The 16,963-nt window shown below is 46.9% G+C and overlaps 1 protein-coding gene across 4 annotated transcripts; it reads left to right on the top strand.

Moving 5' to 3' along the window:
* The first annotated feature begins 1,614 nt into the window (after window positions 1-1,614).
* On the top strand, window positions 1,615-16,557 carry AK1 (adenylate kinase 1). Of its 4 annotated transcripts, none has more exons than XM_087914340.1 (7): window positions 1,615-1,748; window positions 7,186-7,228; window positions 9,970-10,005; window positions 10,576-10,739; window positions 12,067-12,183; window positions 14,305-14,496; window positions 16,213-16,557. In XM_087914340.1, the coding sequence occupies exons 2-7, from the start codon at window positions 7,219-7,221 to the stop codon at window positions 16,279-16,281; spliced, it is 588 nt and encodes a 195-aa protein (XP_087770466.1). In that variant the 5' UTR covers window positions 1,615-1,748; window positions 7,186-7,218; the 3' UTR covers window positions 16,282-16,557. The 4 variants fall into 4 exon arrangements, with proteins under 4 accessions (XP_087770466.1, XP_087770467.1, XP_087770465.1 ...); XM_087914341.1 differs by lacking the exon at window positions 1,615-1,748 and adding an exon at window positions 2,712-2,734; XM_087914339.1 differs by lacking the exon at window positions 1,615-1,748 and adding an exon at window positions 2,935-3,241.
* Window positions 16,558-16,963: the final 406 nt, after the last annotated feature.

The raw sequence follows: 16,963 nt of genomic DNA, 5'->3' as shown, positions 1-16,963 counted from the left end.
TCTCCAGTGCCTAGATTGGCTCACTGAACAGCTTCCTTGCTTAGCAAACAGAAATCCTGATTCCCCCATTATGGTCGTAAGTCAAGGACTGTATCTTGTTGCATTGCCTTGTCCTGTCCGCCTCACATTATCGCCCCTCTCTGATGAGTTTCCGTTTCCCCAACTAGGCTGTGACGTCTTCCCTCCCTCTTGTAGGACCTGCCTCGGCTCCGTTCAGTTCCCGCCAGGACGGATCTTCGGTGCAGAGCCAGTTCTCCATCGAGAGCGATTCCGATATGACTGAGTCCACAGAGTTGATCCAAGAATACGACGCCTTTGAGCCCGGACGGCCCCGCCCTAAGATCGTTTTCGTGATGGGTGAGAGAGGTCTCTGTCAGAAGACGAGATCCGGGGGGGGGGGGCTGGGTGGGTGGGAGGGTTGGGTTAGAAGACGTTCAGGCTCCCTTACAGCCCTAGGTTGACAGAAGGCCAATTCCACAGGACACAAAGACCTGTGTTTCTTCCAGGACCCTCAGAAGTGGTGCAGGGTCTCCTGCTTGGGTGGGAGTGGGGGTGGGGTTAGACTAGATGACCTCCAAGGTCCCTTCCAACTCTGTTAATCTATCATCTATCATGTAAAGCTTCCTTTATGGGCGGAGGGACACGTCACCTCCAGAGGAGGAGAACAGAAGACCGTAGAATGATACGGCTGGAAGGGAGCTTGAAGATTATTCTAGTCCAATGTCTATTCAAAGGCCTTATGCCATCCTGGTGAGAGGAGGAGGAGGAGGAGGAGGAGGAGGAGGAGGGGAAGGAGGAGGAGATGAATCATAGTGCTGGAAGGAAGGGACTTTGAAGGTCTTCTAGTCCAACCTCTAGCTCAAGACAAGTGTCCCTATACTGTCCTGGTCAGAGGAGAAGAAGGAGAAAGAGACAAATGGTTATCCAATCTCTTCTTAAAAACCTCCAGTGTTGGAGAATTCACAATTTCTGGAGGCCGGTTGTTCCACTGGTGAATTGTTCTCACTGTAGGAAATTTCTCCTAAGTTCCAGGTTGCTTGATTAGTTTCCATCCATTGTTTCTCGTCCTGCCTTCTGGTGCTTTGAAGAATAGGTTGACCCCCCCCACCCCCAACAAAATTGGGCTGTTCAAAGAAACGAGTGGTATAATGAAATTTGGAGTATGATAAATTAACGATGTGTTATTGTGGTTGAAGCTGACAGGTAGGGCATTACAGCAGACAATTTTGTATGCTAAGCTTAAGTCAGATCGTAGGCGGCGTAATTCTGGGTTGTCCAAGCCCAAAAATCTCACGCCTGGTAGTGCAGAGTATTCTATTATGAGCAGAGGAGTGGAGTACTCTTCTTGTGAACTACTTCTGGATTCGTTCAATTGTATCAATGTCTGTTACGCAGCGTGGATTCCAGGCAGACGAGCTGTGTTCAAGTATTGGTCTGGCAAAGGTGTTGTCTGTTTCAGACTCTCTGGGCCCTCGGCTTTCTTTTAGTAGCCTCCTCCAGCCTTCCTTTCTGGACTTCTCTTTTCTCTCCTCCTCCTCCTCCTCCTCCCCTTCTCACTGCTATTCAGCTCCCGTCTCTGGGCACCCGTGCCTGCCAACGCTCCCTCCTTCTCCCATCATGCCTGAAAGCCTCTCTCTATATAGGGAGGTAAAAATAACCATGCAGGGTGGTCAGTGGTGGAGAAGCACAGCCGCCTCTCTCTCTCTCTGTGTGGCCGCCTTTGTCTGCTCCTCTTCCAGCGCTGAGAGGTAAGGCTGAGCCGTTTTTCCCCAGGATGTTTTAAAATTAATTCTTGCTAAAAGGCAGGGCAATCTTTCGGGGAAGGAAAAAAACCCCGAAAAAACAGCGCAGAACTGAACAGCTCATTCAGCGGAGAACATTGGGGAAGATTTCTCTGACGGTTTGAGAAGCAGGAAACAGCTCCGGGTAGAGATTTGCAACGGGGCTTTTGATTTTATTTTATTTTTCCCTTGAGGGATCTGCAGCCAAATGGACCCAGGGCCAAAGGCTGTGGATAGTTGCAGCAAAATCAGACATGCTTTGATCCATTTAGGATTGTGTGTATGTGTGTCTCTGGGTGATCTTGCATCAACTTTGGGAAGGCGTCTGGTTGCAATAACCTTGACTGACCTCTTAGGGTTTTGTTTTGTTTTCTCTGTTGCGCCAAAGCCGCTGGAGAGGGGCTTTCAAATCATTTTTTTTTCAAGGAGTGGAGGGGGGGGTCTTGGTCTCCCTCTTGCCCCCACCCCATCCTGCAACGTTGCCCTGGTTAAACAGCTGGGATTTTGGCAGGAGTTTACTCTTTGTTAAATTGGAAAATAATAATAATAATAATAATAATAATAATAATAATAATAATAATAATAATAATAATAATCCTCCCCCCCCCAGCCAGATTTGGAGGTCGTAAAGACATCGCTGGGGGGCCAAGTGTGGAGAACTATAGGATCTGGAGGAAATCCAGATGCTGGTTTAAGCAAAATGGAGAACAAGAAGTTCCTGTTCTGTTCTCCTTCGCCTTCTTTCGTTCTTTCTTGCGAGTATGTTCTCTTTTTTCCCCAGAATCCAAAGACCTTTGAACCAAAGGCAAAGGAAGGGGGGAAAGAACTTGATTAATTGCTTCCTTGTCTAGCCAGTTCCTTGCCTGCAGAAAGCTAGCATCTCAGGGAGAGACTCCCTGTACGTTGATTTAACCCAGCCTTCCCCCAAAGGATCTAAACAGCAATTTTAGCATGTGCGTAGCCGTCTCTCCTCCTCTTCTCTCCCCTACACTCCACAACTCCCCTGTAAGGTAGGCTGGGGGAATAAATAGCTATCTAAGAAGCATTGGTGACTAAATTTGAACCTGGGATGCATCCGATGATGCTAAAATTCAGAGTATCTACATTGATTATCCTGGGGGTTTTAATTGCACCCCCTGGAGAGACAACACAACACAACACACACATATCTAAATCCCTTGTTCTTGGTAGTTAGAAATCCAACAGAGAGGCCCTGGATTTCTCCAAGGGAGGAAGCTCTGGGATTTTTGTGTTGTTTTTAAACAGCCCACACACCTGTCATTAAACACTGAATCACCTCATTGTGATGATGAGGTACATCATAATGACCACGTCGCTTGGATGTCAAGGGAGGAAACTGTCATTCCAGAACCAGATTCATCAATAACCATCATCCTCCACTAGTGTTTCCTGACAGCTGCTGGAGGATGTCTAATGTAGTTTTCCTAACATACTGGGAGGTAACCTGGTTTTTTTTTCTTTTCTGTGCCTAGTTTGTAACCTTCAGGGGGCCAGGGAGGCCATCCTTGAGGCAGGAGTGGCTCATTGGAAAGGCAGGAGAAGAAGGAAGAAGAGATTGAGCTGGCTGCTTCCTTGCCCTGCCAATTCCTTGCTTGCAGAAAAGCTAACACCTCAAGCCAGGCTGATTTAAACCTGGGAGGAGACAACAATTTTAGGCAGGTTTTCTCCTGATGTTTTCAAGGGATGTGTAGGGGTGTGTGTGTGTTTGGTGAACGTGCCTGCCTTTGGATGCAATCGTTTTGCAGAAACGGAAGAATTCCAACTCCCGACATGCTTCCAAATCCACTTTAAACTTCAGGAAGACATTTAAAACTTTGCTCTAGCACCCAACTCACCTTTTCCCTGCAAAGGTTGAGCAAAGGGACTCGACTAGAAGACCTCCCAGGTCCCTTTCAGCACTGTTATATTATATTCTTCTCCGTGCCCAGCCAGATTTACAGTTGTTGAGTTGCACTTTGCAAAACCTCAAAGGAGTTAACCTTATTAGGTGTTTAAAAAAAAAGAGAGAGAGAGAGAGAGATGTGTAACCAGACCTGGTTATTTGTCCCCTCAAACTGTGCCAGGATCTATTCTAGGAGTCGCTTCTCTTTCGGCGTCATTAGTAGATTTTTTTTTTAAGGGAGGGCGCTTTTTTTTTTTGGGCTGAGGTGAAATAACCCAATGTAAAGGTGAGCTGCTCTCCAGCCATGAAACTCAACGCCACCCAAAGAGGCTTCCGAAATCTAACCGCGATTCGATCCACGCCTCGGAGAAGCCCATGAGGTGGGTTTCAGCTGCTGACCTTTTGCAGTGGGGAAACTGAGGACTGAAGGATCAAGTAGCAAGCCAGGATTGGAAGCCGCGATGCCAGGATTTAATGGAGCACTCAGACAGGGGACAACGATTGGGTTTGATTCATCTCTTGGGGTCAGCAATGCAACAAACGCTTTGTTTGTAAGAACAAAACAGAATAGCAGAGTTGGAAGGAACTTTAGAGATCTTCTAGTCCAACTCCCTATCCTTGGGCAGGATACCCTACACCATTTCGGACAAATGGTTGTCCGATCTCTTCTTAAAAACTTCCAGTGTTGAGCATTTACAGCTTCTGGAGGCCGGTTGTTCCACTGGTTAATTGTTCTAACTATCAGGAAATTTCTCCTTAGTTCTAAGTTGTTTCTCTCCTTGAGTGGTTTCCACCCTTTGCTTCTTGTCCTTCCCTCAGGTGCTTTGGAGAATAGCTTGACTCCCTCTTCTTTATGGCAGTCCCTGAGATATTGGAAGACTGCTATCATGTTACCCCTAGACCTTCTCTTCATTAAACCAGACATACCCAATTCCAGCAACAGTTCTTTGTCTGTTTCAGCCTCCAGTCCCCTCATCATCTTGGTTGCTCTTCTCTGCACTCTTTCTAGAGTCTCAACCTCTTTTTTTTTTACATCGTGGTGACCAAAACTGAAAGAGTTGGGAGAACAAATAGAATAAGATATCCATTTGTTGGTGACGTTTCCCCCCACACACACAAAAGTCAGGCTGCTTTTTCACAGAATGGAAATAAAATCACCTGAATCGTTGTAAAACTCACGGCGTTGGGAAAACTTAACCAGCCTTTGGTCTTGAAATGAGCTTTACAATCTGAACTGATACGCTAGGGAGTCCCTGTTGATTCTTAAAACGGTTCTTCCAAGCTTGGTCCTTCAACAGTTCCAGGGGTCTATCTGTCCATTTTGCAGTGGACTCCTTCATAACCTCCCAAAAGCAGAAAAATAAAATAAGTAAGATTTCCCCTAGCTAAATAGTACAGAAGAAGGCATAGGTTATGCTTTTCCTTTTGAGTCATTTTTCAAGAAAGAAGGGGGGGGGAATGCAAAGAATAGTCCAAACTTCCTTAGATACTTACCAGCTGGGTCCACTGCCTGGGGATGATGGGTGTTTTAGTCCACTTTCTTCACCCAAGGCTGACCTAAACTCCAGACTGAAGTAGCAGCCGACGGCTTGAAAGCAAATCCAACGATATATTTTTTTTATGGAGAGCAGGGATCTGGAGAGATCTGGAGAACTGAAGAATACAATATTAACAGAGCTAGACGGGACCATGGAGGTCTTCTAGTCCATCCCCCTCTGCTGAAGCAGGAGATTCCTATACCATTCGTTCAGCCTTTTCTTAAAAACCTCCAGTGATGAAGCACCTACGACGTCTGAAGGCAACATCTGAAGGCACTTGAGCTTCGCCTCTTGATGAAAAAATTCTGGAGATCTTTTTTCTGGGCCAAGAATAGATTCCACAGCCTGAAAAATCATTTTTCTAGATCCCAGGCCCCTTGCTCAGCATAAGAGCTGCAGAGATACGGAGCTCCATTTGTGCTGACTTGAGGCCCCTGGAAAAGAAACAAGCCATGAATAGTCCATCTAAAAGACCTGGAGAACTTGAAGTATTCCTGTCGTCTTCTCGTCTCCTCCTTTACCACTAAAAACCACCCTGTCTTGAGACCCAGCGTTCCAAACCAAATCCTCTCCCGTTGTCCGTGCGTGCTTTCTCTAACCATGGCTCCGTGCTCAGAGGCGCCACCAGCCCAAGGTCATGGTGCAAAGACCATGACCGGCTGGAAGAGAAGATGGAAGCGCAGGCATCGCAAGTGGTCGCCGTCACGAAGTGAAGTATTGAGCCAGGCGAAGGAGAAAGATGGAGAAAACTTACCACTTGGAGTGGGAGTTTTCAAAAATGGGACCCCATAATGCAAATTCTGTTTAAAGAAGGATAATATGATCGCAGTATTCCAGTATTGGAGGGGCTGCCCCGGAAAAAAGGTGTGTGTGGGAGGTCAATTTATTTTCCAAAACACCAAAAGGCAAGACGAGAATCAATGGATGGAAAAAACAACAACCTAGAACTGAGTAGAAATTTCCTGAATATGAGAACAATTAACCAGTGGAACAACTTGACTCCAGAAGTTGTGGCTGCTCCATCACTGGAGGCTTTTAAGAAGAGACTGAACAGCCGCTTGTCCGAAACGGCGTAGTCTCCTGCTTGAGCTGGGGGCTGGACTAGAAGACCTCCAAGGACCCTTCCAACTCCGTTATTATTCTTTTTTTTTACTATTTTTTATTAAACGCCAACTCTGTTAATTCTGTTATGCCTAAAGTCTCCTGGGGAATTTCATTGCTTCAGTTTTCCCCCCACGGTGGTCCTTCTTGCCTCTGCCGTATGGCGTTGAAGTTCTCTTCCCAAGAGCTGCCGGTACATCCGAGGCAGGAAGCAGTTGCCATGGGAACCTCTTCCCAGGTGATGCCTCAGCAGGTGTTTTTTTTTCCTCCCTCCATTCACGTAGCTGTGAGTCAGAGGCTGCCTACCAGGTTACACATCAACAGCGATCCTTGGACTCTTGTTTTCCTCCGTTGGGCAGTTGCCGGGGTGACTCTACCGGGAGGGTTGGAGAAAAGGCTCAGTAAGGCCTCGTCTCTCTTCACCGTTGAACCTTCTCGGGGTCTGCCAGCTGAAAAGAAAAAGGAAGGGAAAAAAAATTAGTTGCCGTGTCTAACCCAAGATTGATTTTGGTGTTCCAGGATAGATTGAGGTAAAGCCTTTTTGTGTCGTTTTATTGCTCTGCGTTTTATCCCCAACACCTGTAGGGATGATGGAAGGTTTTATTTGAGGTGGCAGTTAGGGACATACATTTTTTTAAAAAAGGCAGGGAGATGGGAAGGATTTAAAGACACGGCAACATCAGGTAGAAGTCATAATTATTTTATGACTTAGTTATTTTTGCCAGCGGGCCTGAGTTCTTCTCCTATCTACTTTTGGAAGGGGAGATTGGAGCAATCGAGGAATTTCCTGAGCTGCTTGAAGGGTTGATGTCCTTCAAGAGTTGGGATCTTCGGTCTAATCGAATCTTCTGTTTTCTTTCAGACAGAGGAGGTTGACACCTCAGAACCTGTGGGAATGGCGGCAGGTCAGTGAATTGTCTCCCTTTCTCAGTTTTGGTGGATCTTGATTGATCTTTCTGGTCAATCAAGCCAACGTTCGTAGTTATTCTCTTTTGATCTTCACCTACCAGCACTTCTTTATGAGGTTCCAACTTCTGGGCCTCCCAAGATGCTCCATTCTGCCCCCCCCAATCTTTTTTCCAAATTCCCCCCCCCCCCAAGGAGTGAACATTTGTCCAGTTTATTTTGACTTGAATGGGACTGTAGACTATACAAATGTAGGACATATATAATAATGACATATATAATAATATACATTTGTATATTAAACAGTCCCATTCAAGGAACAGGATAACAGATAATCAGAGTTGGAAGGGACCTTGTAGGTCATCTAGTCCAACCCCCCACCCAAGCAGGAGACCCTACACCATTTCTGACCAATGGCAGTCCAATCTCTTCTTGAAAGTCTCAAGTGATGGCGCTTCCACAACTTCCAAGGGCAACTTCTGTTCCACGGGTTGATTGTTCTCCCCGTCAGAAAGTTTCTCCTTATTTCCAGATTAAATCTCTCCTTGTTCAGTTTCCATCGATGATTCCTTCTCGATTTCCTTGATTTCCCTCACAACTGGAAAACCAGTAGGCCAGGGATGGGGAACCTTTTATGGCTCACTCAGGAATTCTGGGAGTTGAAGTCCATAAGTGATCAAAGAGCCAAGTTTCCTTACCCCTGGCCTAGGGCATGTTGGTACCATTGGTTGGACAGTTTCTAAGTTGAGGCCTTATATTGTGGTCCTTCTCTGGTCTGAAATTTGCAGGTTGATCCAACATTACAAGTATGTCCCCAAAGGTGCTTTTTTCAAAAGACCATTATGGGGCTTTGTTCTTCCTTGAAGATGTTTCGCTCCTCACCCGAGAAGCTTCTTCAGCTCTCCAGAAGGCAACTGGACTTTGTTTTTTTTCTTGAAGAGGTTTCGCTTCTCATCCAAGAAGCTTCTTCAGTTCCTCAGAAGGCAACCGGACTTTTCTTGAAGAGGTTTCACTTCTCACCCAAGGAGCTTCCTCAGTTCTAACCTGAACTGTTCAGATGCAGTCACTCAGAACTGAAAAAGCTTCTTGGATGGGAAGTGAAATGTCTTCAAGGAAAAATAAAGCCCAGGGGCCTCTTGAAAAAGCGCTTTTGGGATAACCGTGACCTGGATGACTGAGAACCTTCACACACATCAAACAACACAGTGCATTTCTTTGGCATTAGTGCCGATCCAGTGCATTGATGTCCCAGGTGGGTGAGTTTTTTTTCCTGTGGTAGACACTTCTGAAGTCAATTTGTGAAGTGGACTTGAGAGATTTACAACACACCAGATATTTGTCTGCAGAACAGAGTTTGGCTTGGATGGTGACCTTTCTCCACTACTTAACACCCAAGATATAATTGGGGCCGATATGTTGGAGTTAAAAGATTGACTTTGTAGTTGAGTGGCAGCATCTACAGGCTGAGTTTCCTCTGGAACTGAGTTGCTAAAAGAAAGGGAAGAAAGGATGTACAAAAACTAGCCATTCAGACATTCCGACTAGACTCCACAGACTTCATCATTTCCTTACTGCTCATTTCCTCAGCTCTGCAAGGATGTAATTCTAGAAGGATGTAATCAAAGGTTGTCCGTGAAACCTGAAACGGGTGGCTTTTATTTTTAGCTCTCCCGCTTGGCAGTCTATACATTTTCAGCCAGATCTGGAAAAGTTTCCGGGCTCCTGAAAAGCATCATTCAAAGAAACAGTAGCAGAATGAAGGCACCTCCTCCGTTTTGTACTCCCATGTTTGCAGCCCACAGAAATTGGGAAATGAAACTTTGGGGGGGTGCCGATTTCTGCAGTCCCCGAGACAACATTTGTTGTGAAATAAGCTTGTAAGGAAGTCTTGTATCTATTGATACGGGTGGGAGTTCACATCTTTTGCAGTGATAGAGATAGATGGATGGATGGATGGATGGATGGATAGATAGATAGATAGATAGATAGATAGATAGATAGATAGATAGATAGATAGATAGATAGATAGATAGATAGATAGCAGTCAGGATAGATAGATAGCAGTCAGGATAGATAGATAGATAGATGATAGATTGATAGATAGATGAGGGGGGGGGTTAGAAAATAGAAGACAGATGATATATGATATAGATGATTGGATAGATAGATAATAGATAGATAGATAGATAGATAGATAGATAAGAGGGGGGTTAGAAGATAGATGATATATGACATAGATGATTGGATAAATAGAAAATAGACAATAGATAGATAGAGATAGATAGAGATGTTAGAAGATAGAAGAGATGATATATGATATAGATGATTGGATAGATAATAGATGATAGATAGATAGATAGATAGATAGATAGATAGATAGATAGGTAGATATATACAGATGATAGAAGAGAAGATACATACTTACATACATGATATAGATGATTGGATAGATATAGATGTTACATAGAGACAGACAGACAGAGATGAAGAAGAGATGATATATGATATAGATGATTGGATAGGTAGAAAATAGACAATAGATAGAGATAGATGATATAGATAGATATAGATGATAGGTATATAGTTAGGTAGGTAGGTAAATAGATAGAGGAGGGATGAGGGGGGAATCCTTTTTAAAACGAGTTCACAAACGGAGGTGGCTGTCTTGTGTAAGCACCCAAGAACTGGCTTCTCCATCAGATCCTAACAGGTTTTTCTCTCCTTTTTTTTTTCCTTGCAGAAAAATTGAAAAACCACAAAATCATCTTCGTGGTGGGTAAGTCTTAAGCCAGCGCAAAGTATTTCTTTTGACTCCCACCCCTTCCCCCCAAAAAAAAAAAAAGCTTTTAAGGACTTTTCAACAGGGTTCTAAGGTGGGCCTGGATTTCTCTTTGTCAAATTTGGGTTAGAGCCCAGCTCGGTGCTAGAAGGCGATGGGGTTTGGGTGGAGGAGAAGGAGGGGAGGAAGAGGAGGAGGACTGTGGGGCCCTTGGTGACTCCCTGAACTTGGTAGTTTTCTTTCAGACATTTCATGACCCCTAACTAGGTAACATCATCAGTGCTAGTGTACTGCAGCACTACTGGTAGCACTGATGATCGTACCTAGTGGGTAATGAAACATTTGCAAGAAAGCAACCACGCTCAGGGAGCACCGAAGACGCCACAGTCCTTCTCTCCCATCCCCTTCTAGCACTGATGATGTTACCTAGTTGGGTCATGAAACGTCTGCAAGAAAACAAACAAGCACCAAAGACTTCCTCATTTCAACCCCGAGCTCCAAATATTCTCCTGTCCTGATCGTTTTTAGTCCCTAATTCTGGGCCTGATTGCTCTATGCCCTCTGCAGGAGGACCAGGTTCTGGAAAAGGAACACAGTGCGAGAAGATTGTCCAAAAATATGGCTACACCCACTTGTCCACCGGTGATCTCCTACGAGAAGAAGTCAGCTCCGGCTCGGACAGGGGGAAGAAGCTTTCGGCCATCATGGAGAAAGGAGAGTTGGTCCCTCTGGTGAGTTAGATAAAAGACCTTCTAGATGTTCCTTAACCTTGGAAATCTTCCGTGCTGTTGGCTTCCTTCAACTTCTAGGCTGTCCATAATTCAAAGCCAAGTGAATAGACATCCACGCCGCCCCACAATCACGGCACTCTCTAGTCTGATCTACATTACAGGCAGTCCTTGACTTCCAACAACCTACAACGGCACTGGGGGGAAAAATTGACTTAATGTTCTGACCGAGGTTTCCTAAGACATGCTTAATTAAAACAACCCTTGTTTTATTTCAATGCTAGGAATTATGTTCATTCCCAGCCCGTCATGAGTCCCAAATAGTCTCTCGAGATAAGCACCCACCTTTAACACCTTCGAATGGCTGCCAAAAACGAGAGTGCCAAATGAACTATAAAAAGCCAACCGGAGTACGAAGTCCACACAGAGCTTCAAGGTTGAATCTGAACCGAACGAATGACTTTGCTTCCTGCAAAGGTTTCTCCACCTTTGCCTGACTTTTATACCTTATGGGAGGGGCAATCACCTCCAAGAGTTACTCCCGAGTTGCCCCTTTTGTTTCAGCTGCTCTTGTCTTCTAGCAGCTCTGTGCATACGCGGACTGGGAACAGGCTCCCCTGGGTCCTCTGCCTCGCTGCTGCCAGACTCCAGAGGCTCCGGAGGCAGCACCCCACTCCCAGATGGTCCTGGCCTCATCTCTGCATTGTCCGAGTCCTCCCCAGACCCCTGGACTGGTCCCCGTTCTTCCCCACTGTCCGATTCCACTGCCATCTGCACAGGCCGCTGGCGAAACCACAACACTTGTGGTTGTTTTAAACACAACCGTTGCGGCATCCCCGCAATCAAAATTCAGAGGCTCGGAACGGATTCATATTTACGATGGTTGCAGCAGGGGGGTCATGTGATTTCCGCCCCCCCTTTTGTGACCTTCTGACCAGCAAAGGAAATCCAGATTTGCTCAAACAACCTGGTTACTAACTTATCAACTCCCTTCACAACGGAGGTGAGAAAAGTGGTTACAAACAGGGCAAAATTTCACTTGATGGACGTCTTGCGGAACGACAGAAAATTTGGGGCTCTATTGTTTGCACGTTGAGGATTGATTGTTGTGCAAATAAAATCAAGAAAGTCATGTCCACAGTGAAGAAAGGTAGAATATCAGTAAATAATGGAAGAGATGGAGGAAGGGTTAGAAATATCCCATCCGTGGGGGACCCAATACAATCCAAGCTCCTTTCCCAGTTGTGTGAATCCAGAGCTCTGGAATTCTCTCCCCCTGCCCCGCAAACTTTGCAAAATCGCTCCTTACTCCGATCTCTTCGTCCAACAGGAGACTGTCCTTGACATGCTGAGGGACGCCATGTTGGCCAAAGCAGACCAGTCCAAGGGCTACCTGATTGACGGTTATCCCCGGGAGGTGAACCAAGGCGTGGAATTTGAGAAGAAGGTAAGAACGTGGTGGTGAATCAATATCTCTCTCTCTCTTTCTCTCTCCTCTTCCTCTCTTTCTCTCTCCTCTTCCTCTCTCCCTCTTCCTCTCTCCTCTTCCTCTCTCTCTCTCTCTCTCTTCCTCTCTCCCTCTTACCCCTCTCTCTCTCTCTCTCTCCTCTTCCACTCTCTCTTTCCTCTCTCTCTCTTCTTCCTCTCTCTCTCTCCTCTTCCTCTCTCCCCTCTTCCCTCTTCCTCTCTCTCCTCTTTCTCTCTCCTCTTCCTCTCTTTCTCTCTCCTCTTCCTCTCTCTCCTCTTCCTCTCTCCCCTTCCTCTCTCTCTCTCTCTCTTCCTCTCTCCCCTCTTACCCCTCTCTCTCTCCTCTCTCCTCTTCCACTCTCTCTTTCCTCTCTCTCTCCTCTTCCTCTCTCTCTCTCCTCTTCCTCTCTCCCTCTTCCCCTCTTCCCTCTTCCTCTCTCTCCTCTTTCTCTCTCCTCTCTCCTCTCTTTCTCTCTCCTCTTCCTCTCTCCCTCTTCCTCTCTCTCTCTCTCTCTCTCTTCCTCTCTCCCCTCTTACCCCTCTCTCTCTCCTCTCTCCTCTTCCACTCTCTTTCCTCTCTCTCTCCTCTTCCTCTCTCTCTCTCTCTCTTCCTCTCTCCCCTCTTCCCCTCTTCCCTCTTCCTCTCTCTCCTCTTTCTCTCTCTCTTCTCCTCTCTCCACTCTTCCTCTCTCCCCTCTTTCTCTCTCTTTCTCTCCTCTTTCTCTCACCTCTTCCTCTTTCTCTCTCCTCTTCCTCTCTCTCTCCCTCCCTCCCTCCCTCTCTCTCTCACCTGGGTGTGCAGGTGGATTTGCATGGCAGGGAAGCAAAACATCTTCAAAGAAAAAAAAAATAGAAAGTCCAGGTGCCTCCTGAAAAAATAGCACCTTTGGGACACCAGAGGAAAAGACTTCAGGGCTTGGCAATGTTTCTCCCTCGTTTTTTTTTTTCCCAGGGAGCTTTTGATTTTGGACATGACAGGCGTTGTTCTTATCAAATTATTATTTAATGTGAGTGGTGCTGGCCCTGGTGGGAGCGGGATGAAGCCACAAGAGGGCAGTGCAATCTTTTCTCACAATCTTCTGCTTGGCGGCCGAGAACATGGATTCGGGTTTTAGCAACTAACTAGGGCGGGCTGTTGTTTGGCTAAATCTTGTTCAGTTTTGTTGAACGGGTTGTGGTTTCAATTTTGCCATCTCCCCGTTATTGATCAATGAACAGAAAGCGCCGGGTGAAATTTGCAACATGTGAAGGAGGGTTTAGAGAATTGCAAACTTGGTTTTCTCTTCCTCCTCTTTCTCCTCCTCCTCTCCTCCTCCCCTTTTTCATTTCTTCTTCTTCTCCTTCTTCTGTCTCCTCCTTTCTCCTTCTCCTCTTTCTCCTTCTTTATCTTCTCTTGCTCCCTTTTTATATACTTTTCATCTCTTCTCCTTACCTATCTCCTTAACCTTATCCTCCTCCTTTTCTTTTTCTCCTCCTCCTCTTCCTCCTCCTCTATCTTCTTCTACCTCCTTCTCCTTCCTCTCTTTCCCATCTATCTCCTCCCTGCTTTTATCTATTTTTCATCTTCTTCTCCTCTTCCTTCTCTTCATCTATCTCTTCATCTATCTTTTCCTTACTTACCCTCCTTCTCTTTTCTCATCCTCCTCTTCCTCCTCCTCTATCTTCTTCTATCTCCTTCTCCTTCTTTCTCTCTTTCCCATCTATCTCCTCCCCGCTTTTATCTATTTTTTCATCTTCTTCTCCTCTTCCTTCTCCTCTTCATCTATCTTTTCATCTATCTTTTCCTTACTTACCCTCCTTCTCTTTTCTCATCCTCCTCTTCCTTTCTTTCTTCTCCTTTTTCCCATCTTCTCCTCCTCCACTTTTTATCTACTTTTCATCTCTTCTTTTCCTCTTCTCCTTCTCCTTTCTCTTTTTCTTTCCCACCTCTCTCCTCCTCCTCCTCCCCCTTTTATCTGCTTTTCTTCTCCTTTTCCTTCTCCTCCTCCTGATTTGTCTTTTCATCTGTCTTCTCCTTAACCTTTTCCTCCCCCTTTTCCTCCCTTCTCCGCTTCTTCCTCTTCCTCCTCACCTTGACTTTCCCTTGAACCTTCCCGAGCAGATCGCTGCCCCCACCCTGCTGCTGTACGTGGACGCTGGGAAGGACACCATGGTGAAACGGCTGCTGAAGCGAGGCGAAACCAGCGGGCGGGTGGACGACAACGAGGAGACCATCAAGAAGCGTTTGGAGACCTACTACAAGGCCACCGAGCCCGTCATTGCCTACTACGAGAAGAAGGGAATTGTCCGCAAGGTGGGCTGGGGCGATGGAAATATCTCGCCTGAATTTACACCTTTTGTCTGAAATGGGCAATGCGTTTGGGATCCAGACAGAGGGAGTTATTTCAGCCACATAAAAATTACTGGCTGGGCCGTTTGCACCTTCCTCCCTTCCTTTCCTTTCCTTCCCTCCCTCTCTCTCCTCTTCTCTCCTTCCCCTTCCTTTCTTCCTTCCCTCCTCTCCCTCTTTCCTTCCTTCCTTCCTTCCTTCCTTCCTTCCTTCCTTCCCCTCCTTCCTTGTTTCCTTCCCTCCCTCCCTCTCCTTTCTTTTCCTTCCTTCCTCATTCCCTCCCCTCTTCTGTCCTTCCCCTTCCTTCTTTCCTTCCCTCCTCTCCCTCTTTCCTTCCTTCCCCTCCTTCCTTCCTTCCTTCCCCTTCCTTGTTTCCTTCCCTCCCTCTCCTTTCTTTTCCTTCCTTCCTCATTCCCTCCCCTCTTCTGTCCTTCCCCTTCCTTTCTTGCTTCCTTCCTTCTCCTCCATTCCTCCCCTCGTTTCCTTCCCTCCCTCTCCTTCCTTCCTCTCCTCCCTCCTTCCTCCCCTCCCTTGCTTTCTTCCTCATTCCCTCCATCCCTTCTCTTCCTCCCCTCCCTTTCTTGCTTCCTCCCCTCCCGTTTCCTCCCCTCCCTCTCCCATCTCTCTCCTTCCTTGCTTTCTTCCTCCTTCCCTCCTTTCCTCCCCTCCCTCCCCTTCCTTCCTCCCTCTCCTTCCGCCCTCCCTTCCCTCATCCCCCTGTACACTTAAGCAGCAGGTCAGTCTCTGCAGGGAATCTTACCCAGAGTATTTTGAACCCACCGAGCTATCGCAAAGAAAGGACACCCATTCTCCTGAGTTGTGAGGATGGGCCACAGTCATTCATTATTCTCAGGGACGTCTCTCCGGGTCTTATCCTGCTCGGCATAGCCAGGCGCTGACATAATTGGCTGCCAGCGGAGGGAAGAAATCCACGCCAACATTGGGAGGATTTCGAAGAGAAGCAAGAGGGGAAATGGAGCTTGGGTGGGGAGGAAGCAATTCCCAAGATGTGAAGGGTTGACCTTGTGGTGGGACCAAGATTTGAAGATGGATCCTCCCCTGTGAAACAGGGTTGCGGGTGGGAGGTCTTATCTTCAGGCCTAGATATTTTGAGCTTTGCCCATCATCCTAAACCATGGGATATTTTAACGTTGCTTTTGTGGAATGAAGACACGTTGAGTGTGCTCAACAGCGAAGGCCCAAGCATGGTTTGAAGGCATCAAGCTTGGCTTCCCTTGGAATCCACCTGATGGCTTAGGACGGGGGTTCTTCAAACTTGACGGCTTTAAGACTTGTGGACCTCAACTCCCAGAATTCCTCCTCCAGTCACGTTAGCTCAGGGATTCTGGGAGAAGCCCACAAGTCTGAAAACTTGCCAAGGTTGAAGACCCTTGGCTGTAGGAACCTGGGCACCAAGATGGCCAGGGAGAAGGTAGGACCCTCCAGAGTTAGATCAGATGGGTCTTCTTGTGAGCCTCCCATTCCGTCTTTGAAAGCTGGTGGATCTTTCTCTCTCCAACGTTCAACCTGGCTAGGATCCCTTCAAGAAGGGGTGATCTCTGGCCTCCATGGTGGTGGGGGGAGGGAGGATGGACAGCGCTGACGCTTGGGCGTTGTCTCAAAAGAAGGCAACTTCAGGATTCTCCTCCTGAGCCCAGTGGCTTTCTCCCCGTCTTTCAGGTCAACGCAGAAGGCACGGTAGATGAGGTCTTCAAGCAAGTCTGCACTCATCTGGATGTCCTCAAGTAAACTCCGCCCTCCCTGGAGGAGCTTCGTCCTCTCCTCCCTCCCACCCCAAGACTCTGATCTGTGTAGATGCGCCCCGCCCCGCCCCGCCGCCGCCGCCGCCCTGCCTCCCTTTTCATCTCCAAAGACGGCTGTGGAGGAAGTGGCTTCATCCTGTTTTCGTGGACAGAGAGGCCCATGGAGGAAATTTCAAGGACAATGCACTCGGCTTCCTTAAACCTCCTCCTCTCTCTCTCTCTCTCTCTCTCTCGCAGAGTAAATCTGGATTTCGTGAGATGAGATGTTTTCATCTTTTGCTTTGTTCTGGTTTTTGTTTTTTTGTTTTTAAAGGAATTTTTTTTCACCCTCCAACGTGGGAAGGGAGGGGAAAGAAATACCTCTCCTCTATTTACTTTCCGGGGGATGGAGAACCTTCTGCAGATTCCACGTTGGGTTGAGGACAATCTGTGGGTCCTTCCTGAGCTCCTCTGGGGTGGACTGCAGATCCCATCCTCCTCAAATCAGTACTCCCCAAACCTTAAGGGGATCTTGAATCCAGCCAAGGTCTGCGGGAAGGGGAAGACTGGCGGGAGACTGATGGGTATTGTAGTCTGAATCCCTGGAGCATCTCCCATCTGGATAGGAATAATTCGGAAGGAGCTTTTCGAGGCTTTGGAACCACTTTTTGGATCTGCGGAGGTTAAAA

Source organism: Pseudonaja textilis, chromosome 17 (assembly GCF_049901715.1).
Source record: "Pseudonaja textilis isolate UNSWEBS1 chromosome 17, rPseTex1.2, whole genome shotgun sequence".
Lineage (NCBI taxonomy): Eukaryota > Metazoa > Chordata > Lepidosauria > Squamata > Elapidae > Pseudonaja > Pseudonaja textilis.
This window is presented reverse-complemented; position numbering and strand designations above follow the sequence as displayed.

Excerpts from the sequence above, each read along its gene's own strand:
- AK1 (XM_087914339.1), top strand. The coding sequence starts at position 3,209 with ATGTCTAATGTAGTTTTCCTAACATACTGGGAG. Across the intron at positions 7,229-9,969 it reads ACCTGTGGGAATGGCGGCAG|AAAAATTGAAAAACCACAAA; the intron begins GTCAGTGAATTG and ends TTTTCCTTGCAG. Across the intron at positions 14,497-16,212 it reads AGAAGGGAATTGTCCGCAAG|GTCAACGCAGAAGGCACGGT; the intron begins GTGGGCTGGGGC and ends CCCGTCTTTCAG.